At 36.6% G+C, this 7,655-nt stretch overlaps 1 protein-coding gene across 1 annotated transcript in view; it reads left to right on the top strand.

Moving 5' to 3' along the window:
* The window catches only part of LOC112147734 (laminin subunit alpha-3), an 88,285-nt gene that overhangs the window by 40,140 nt on the left and 40,490 nt on the right, over positions 1–7,655 (top strand). The window contains exons 17-23 of the mRNA XM_036216253.1: positions 1,091–1,190; positions 2,449–2,501; positions 2,631–2,736; positions 6,229–6,328; positions 6,406–6,562; positions 7,057–7,195; positions 7,337–7,479. Coding sequence (XP_036072146.1) covers positions 1,091–1,190; positions 2,449–2,501; positions 2,631–2,736; positions 6,229–6,328; positions 6,406–6,562; positions 7,057–7,195; positions 7,337–7,479 — 798 coding nt within the window. The remainder of the gene's footprint in view (positions 1–1,090; positions 1,191–2,448; positions 2,502–2,630; positions 2,737–6,228; positions 6,329–6,405; positions 6,563–7,056; positions 7,196–7,336; positions 7,480–7,655) is intronic.

The following is a 7,655-nucleotide window of genomic DNA, read 5'->3' as shown; positions in this document are numbered from 1 at the left end:
AGCCTAAAAAACTGGGGAAAAAACAAATTAGCCAAAATAGCTAAACTCCAAATTAGCCTATAAAACAGAGCAAATCCCAAATTAGCCAAAATAGCTAACATGTAGCTGAAATATTAGCTAAACTCCAAATAGCCTAATAATCCTTAATAAATGTCAAAATAGCCCAAAAAGCTAGCAGAAAGCTATTATAACTTTTAACTTTACTACACTCTGACTCCATATAATTTAAAGTAACGACTAATCGACTATTAAATTAGTCGTTGACAAATTTAATAGTCCAGCTTTAAATGTTCAGTCAGCCTCTTAGTTTTTGTTGTTATAGCCATGTACTTCTTAGTTTTTACTTGGGATAGAAACTTAAGTGAAACTCTTTGCCTCGTTGCTTATACAGTTGCAGTGCTTAATATTTTAATTATTATATAAAAGGAATTTTATCATTTAATTAAATTGAAAGTCGTATTAATATTCAGCTCGTTTTTTTCTAAGTCACCGTTACACACCCTGCCTCAGTTTTTATGGGTGGAGGTGTTACGCCGTACTGCTGCTGTGTCCTTTTCCATCCCATTCAGCTCCTGCCAGGTATTTAAGGTGGAGGAGGCTTCACTCAAGCAGGCAGGGAGGAGGGCAGCAGGCTGTGCAGCATTTGGGTTTTACATTTAGTTTTGCTGGTTTGTTTTGTTCTTTTTTCTTTCTTTGTGCTCAGCAGTCTTACAGTGCTGTTGGGGACGTAGCACATACCCTTAAAAAATAAAAAAAAATCTTCTGGTACATTCTTGGGGTTTATCGCGATATGTATCGTCTCGTTAGACACATATCGGGATACATATCGCATTTCCAGGCTCATACCCCTACCAACACTCTCGTGAGCTAACAGCCTAGCTGATAATGCAGCTAAACTCTGGTAAGTTTGTTTAACCAAAACAAGGAAGTGCTTTTCCTGTGAGACGTAACGGTCATTAAAAAAGGAAAAACCCACTTACTGCCTCTTCAAAGAGGAAGAAAGAACGTCTGGATGAGGGGATTCTAATTAATTATGTCTACAGTCTTTCTAGAATCTGGTCTTTCTAATGGTAAGTATCTTTTGCTGCAGGGCTCCTGCCGCTGCCTTCCAAATGTGGAGGGACCTCGATGTGACAGGTGTAAACCGCTGTACTGGAACCTGGCAACAGACAACCCTCATGGATGCACAGGTTGGTAACCAGGAAAAACTCTCAAGACTGCATAAAAAAATCAAATCCAGACCCAAATGTTGAATAAAACAAAAGAATGATTAAAAAATGCTTGAAAAAAATGGAATTAAAAGTTGTAGATTTTGAATTGCGTTCATAGCTAGCTCCCATATTTCATATAGGAATGTTGCAAAAAAGCCAACACATAATTTCTCTGGCTCATTTTTATATCACATGTAATTTAACAATTTTAAAATTGTGTGTGAAAAAAAAAAGTTGCTAAAAATTCTGCTTACCTAGCAGGAAAATGACATATATTTTGAACATATTAGTAATGTGGGCGTGGTTAAAAAATAATCAGTTGCTAAGGAAATCCAAAAGTTGACTTTTGCAGATTTATTTTTAAATTTACATAGATCTGTTCGATGTTCCCAGGCGACCAAAACATAAAATGGTTGATATAGAGATAAAACCAACAGAAAAACTGTCATTTTGGGAAAAAAAGAGGTTTTCACTTCAATTTGTAATTTATAATTTATAATACTATGTATATTTTATACTGTATAAATACTACTTTATACTGTGGTGGGAATTAATACTATTATTTCTACTCCTTTTTCAAGCAACTTTCTGTTCATCCTGATATTAAACTATTTTATTTAGTGTTTGTTTGAAAAGTATTTTATCCACTTGCCCTCTTCTCTTGTGAATGTAACGTTGCCTGAAATGCTCTGGAGAAGAACCAAAATTATTCTTGGCTCCATTTACTCTGAGAATATGTCAACAGATCCCTGTCAGCAAGGCCAGATCTGCTTTCCTGTCCCTCAGGGGGAACTGCAGAACACATTACTCCATCCAAACTCCGGTTTCTTAGCTTTACGTGTGAGATTTCATGCCCTGACTGCACAATAATAAGTGTGCATCTTCATTCTTCTTTATCCTATCCATCTGAAAACATTAATATGGGGAATAAAAAGGACTCCGGGCTTTCCCCAGGTAACAATCTTATGTTACAGTCGTCTTCTAAAGCAAGAATGTTATCGCTGCCACGCTCACTGAGGACACAAGAGGGTGAACAAGCGCTTTTAATATGTGCAGAATGCCTCTGGGTTAGTGTGGCCAGACGTACAGAGATTTTTTTCTCTTATGAATGTGTACTAAGCTGTGGCTACAGGACCCTTTTTGTCTTTGATGTGCAGAACCCCTGTAATCAGAGTCTATTCACTGCAGATCCCGTGTTACGTTTCTATAACCCCTCAATGTGTTTTTCTCATACCAGAGTGTCAGTGCGATCTGAAAGGGACGCTGAGCGGGGTTGGGGAATGTGAACAGGTATTTTCCGTTTACATTCTTGTTGATTTTACTCATCGCTGGGAATCACTTTACTTTTTTTTTTTTTTTCCTATTTTATGTTGCTTTTGTCGGCCCATTTGTAACATTGCTTATTGTGTGTTTGAGCAGAAAAGTGGGCAGTGCCATTGTAAGCCAAACGTGTGCGGCCATGCGTGTGACTCCTGCAAGGAGGGATACTTCCTGATGCAGAAGAAAGATTATTTTGGATGTCAAAGTAAGATGTTCTTTGTTTTACAAAACTTATGCAAATATAAAAATTGCAGCAAAAATTTCTGTATGAGAAATTGTCTTTTTACATTTATTAAAGGGCCTAAACCATGTTTTTCTTAAATTTTTCAGAGTAAACTATATCCATATGTATGATAATATATTAAGTTTGGAACACTAAAAAACAAATTATTAAATAAATATGAGTCATTTTCGTGATTTTTTTTCCTACCCGGAAATAAGACGCCTCAACCTCTGAGGCGCCGCCTTTCGCTGCTTGTGGGTGCTGCCCATTTTATGACGTCATCCTAGAGCCGGCCTTGACATCATGTCTGAGCTTCACCAACGAAAACATCTGAACCTTTGCATACCATATATGTGCCTTTAGAAGCCCCGGCCATCGTTACAATGGTTGTAGCGGCTGAGCTAGCTAAGAGGCTAGGCTAGCAGCTGAGTACCGCTAGCTGAGCGGTGAAGTTAGCGGTTGATCACTGCTAGCTGACAGGTGAAGCTAGTGGCTAAGCACTGCTAGTGGCTAAGCACTGCTAGCTTAGCGGCAAAGATAGCAGCTGATCACCATTAGCTCAGCAGAAAAATTGGGTGTTAGTGTTAGCCTGGGAGGAGATTTTGCCTGTTTTCAGTGGGTTGGGAGGGGGAGGTAATACTAGTTTGGGATTGTTTATAGTGTTTATAGAATCAACATTATAATACACACAAATGCTCAAAAAGTTTATATAAAGCTTATATTGAGCTGTAACCAGACCCTAGGGGTTTATATTGGCAAGAGTCTAGCGATGCGATACGATATGTGTCTCACAATAATGATTTATACTTATACTCTTTTATGAGTTTGACTAAGAAAAACACTCTACCTGAATATTAATACGTCTTTCATTGTAACAAAATGGTAAAATTAGTTTTATTTAATGATCACAACATTGCGCACTGCAACTGTATCTCATATACAAGTTGCTTTTAGCCGCAAATTCTTGTTGCTTTTCTTTTGGTAAACTATTTGTTTTACAAAGGGAACAATTAATATTGTCTGATTTCCACAACAAAAATATTTTTCAGTAAAAAAAAAAAATTGAATGAATGTGCCTTAACCAATAAGGTTCTTAAAGTAAGATTGAGGAAAAGTGGAGTTTATTTCCAACACTGCTAAATGTAACTTTAAAATGGTGCAGGAGCATGAATCCTGCTTTAACAGGTACTTTTTGAATGTGGCTGAGATGCTTTATTTCCATGACATCTGCACTGCAGCGTTGTTGCAGCTCTCTCACACTGAAGTAAACACGTATTTCACCGCTCATCGCCACGACGATGGCCTTTTTTCAGAGCATTGTACACATCACTCTGATCAATCAGGTCACTGAACTAGAATGTCGTCAGCATTTTAAATCGATACAAGTATCGCCGGGCAAAATATCACGATATATTGACAAATCGATCCCCCCTATACCCCTACCAGGCGCTGAAAAATGATGCAGATAGAAGGAAAAACCGTGAATGAGACATGGCCGACGGTCTGACAGCGAACAAAGAAAACAGTTCTGCGAATGCAGCGATGACAAGACGCAGCTGTGGGGCACAGCAGCTGGAATCGCAGGTGTGATCATTGGCAGGAAGCAAAGCAGAACAGAAAGAATAAGGACCGTTTTTGCCACGGAAGTCAGAGAACTCTAACAGGACATGAAAAGAGCAGCGGACAGGAAATGTCATCTTCAAACGTTGACCTGGAGAGCAGTCCTGAAATGCACCAACTGTGAAAGCGGTCTGTCATCCTGCAGCCGCTCAGGGTTTTAGAGAGAGCTCATATATTCTACACCTGGAAAAATGGGTGGTTAAATATCAGCTTTACATGTTCACGGTTTTCACAAGCGATAAAGCTGTCAGCACAAAACTAGAGTGAACACCTGTTAGTTTTGGCAAATAATTCCAAGGATTCTTGATGTTTTCTTATTTTTTTGTAATTATTACAGTAATAATAATGTAACAAATCTTTGAAAAATCAATAAATTAGTTAGATTTTACATAATTTATTATTTAGAAGGTCATTAAAACTTATAAATAGTAAAATAAAAAAAATAAAATCATCTTTTAGTATCAGTTGAAGGTTCAATCATCATTTACAAATGACAATTTTTACTTTCAAGTGCAAACACTAGGATTGTATTTCATTTTAAATATCAAAATATCTAAACCTTTACATAATTTTCAAACTAAATAGTTTGGTATGGTTAATTACAAGGTTGAAGATTTTTAAAAATTTTTTCCATGAAAACGTCCAGCCCAAGTTTGACATTTCATTTTTGAAAATCTTGTTCAATACAACCCTTTATATTTAACTTTTAATGCATCATAGATGGTACAATTCTTGATTTTTTTTTAGTAATATAACAGTAATAATAATATAACTAATTTTAAAATATCAATAAACTACTTTGATTTTACATAATTGATTATTTTGCTGTTCGTTAAAACTTATTAACAGTAAAATTCTTAATATATATATATATATATATAAGCTTTTATTATCAGTTGAATAATGCAAAGGTTGAATCCTCCTTAACAAAAGAAATATTTTACTTTTAAATGCAAAAACTAGTGTTGCATTTTCTTTTAAATATCAAAATATCAAAACTTTTACATCATTTTCTAAGTAAAGACGTTTTATGGTTTATTACAGGGTTGAAAATATTTGAAAAATTAAGATTTCTGGGTTTTTTCCTTTAAAAAGTCCAGCCCAAGTTTAACATTTCATTTTAGAAATGTCAAAATAAAGATTCCTTAATATAATACTTTACATTTAACTTAAAATGCTTGATAAATTGTGCCATTTTTGACTTTTTATATGGTAATTATAACAGTAATAATAATATCACTATTTTTTTAAAACATTAATAAACTTTTTAGATTTTACATAATTTATTTAGATGATCATTAAAACCTATCAAGAGTAAATTTTCTTAAATATCCTAATTTTTTACTTTCAAATGCAAACAGTAGTGTTTCATTTTTTTTGTTTTATATATCGCCAAATCTGAACTTTTTTACAATATTCACTTTATTTTCTATTTCTATTCAGCTTTGTCTTCTGGCCCAGTTCCACTACCCTGTTCTAGTTTTTGTTTTAAAAAAAAACAGTTTATTTAAGTTTTTGATTTTCTTTAAACCATTTTTGATCATGTTGTTTGGTTAATTGCAAGGTTAAAATTTTTTTTAAAAATTAAGATTTATGTTTTTTTCCATAAAAAAGTCCATTCTAATTTTGACATTTCATTTATGAAAAGCTTATATATATAATCATTTACACTTAACTTCAACTTCAATTTTTCTTACATTTGATAATAATTTGCCAACATTATAGTTTAATCTTTTTAGCTAAAGCATCTGGACTGAAGGTGGCTTGTGACATTTTGTTCATCATTTGAGCCTCTGGAACAAATATCACAAATCTTTTTTTTTTATTTTAATTTTGCTCCTCCTGTCCTCATAGGTTGTCAGTGTGATGTAGGAGGAGCCATCCGCAGAGGCTGTGATCAGATTTCAGGACAGTGTCGGTGTCGGGCGAATATAGTTGGTCGTACCTGTACTGAGTAAGAAACTCTCAGATGTACTTTTATTAAATAAAAGTGTTCAATCATTGAAATAAACCTCTTTTTTATCATCTTAGACCAGCACCCGGCTTTTACTTCCCTACTTTGCACCAGCTGAAGTTTGAGATAGAGGATGGCACGACGCCGAACGCCAGGCCAGTTCGTTTTGGTTATAACCCTGAAGAGTTCCCAGATTTCAGCTGGAGGGGTTACGCCATCATGTCCCCGGCTCAGGTTTGTCTGTTTACGGTTGTCCCTAAAAATGTCTCACTTGCAGCTTCCCTGTGGTTTCCTTTCTCAGCCCATTCTGATGAATCTCTTGCTTTTCACAATAAAAGCCTCTCCTGTGACTTTGCTGCTGAAATGGGGATGTGGACACCAGCTCTCTTAGAACTAACACTCTCTGTCTTCAGCCAGAGGTGATCCTAATGCTTAGCCTTGGCTTTCCTGGACCTTTCCATATTGTAATACGCTACTCCACCCCCCGACACAAGGGGCGAGCACGAGTGAGAGCATGGATCTTGGTGGTGGACCAAGCCGACTTTCAGTCTTGCTGTGACTGTAAGTGACGGGTCTGCTTTGCTTCTGCCGTATTTGCCTTTCCACACTCTGCCTTGCTGTCTAGAAAATTAACACCCTCCCTTCCCCTTTCAGCCTCACGCTCACCTTTTAACATCAGTGTCTACTCCAACATGTACCAGTCAGTGTGTAACTGTCATCCCCTGCAGAGTGAAGTCAGAGTAACAGTGCATGTTGATTCCAAAGACGGAAGGCAGAACTTATTCCGAGTGGTTCTGCAGTTCATTAACCCCGGCCGCATCAGTGTGTCTGGTAGCATCAAGGCTACATATAGCAGAGGCATTGCAGGTAAGGCTGCCTCTGATGGTCACGTCCTCGTCAAGATTTAACTCATCATTCAGACATATTAACCCCCACGTCTTCATACTGACTCGATCCCTCTGCAGACGCATGATTACGTCACAATCTTCTGCTCTTGTTGCTCTACAGGGACAGATCAAATGAAGGAAATAGTATTTCCTCCCAGCTCCTCTCCGTCTTTCCTCACTGTCCCTGGAGAAGGGTTTGCCGAGCCCTTTGCACTGAATCCTGGGAAGTGGATCATTCACATAAAGGCAGAGGGTGTTCTCTTGGTAAGCTTAATAGAAAAGACACTTGTTTTAAAGACCCACTCTGATGATAATCATGTTTTTGGTGTGCTTTTACTGATAATGGAAGACATATGGATTAAGCTTAAAATAGCATTTTTTTTGCATTATTTTAGACGAATAGATCCACATAGGTCTTTGTTTTCCTTGTCGTCTCATCT

Source organism: Oryzias melastigma, linkage group LG17 (genome assembly GCF_002922805.2).
Source record: "Oryzias melastigma strain HK-1 linkage group LG17, ASM292280v2, whole genome shotgun sequence".
Taxonomy (NCBI): domain Eukaryota; kingdom Metazoa; phylum Chordata; class Actinopteri; order Beloniformes; family Adrianichthyidae; genus Oryzias; species Oryzias melastigma.
Note: the sequence above shows the minus strand (reverse complement) of the source record. Positions and strands in the feature narration are given on the sequence as shown.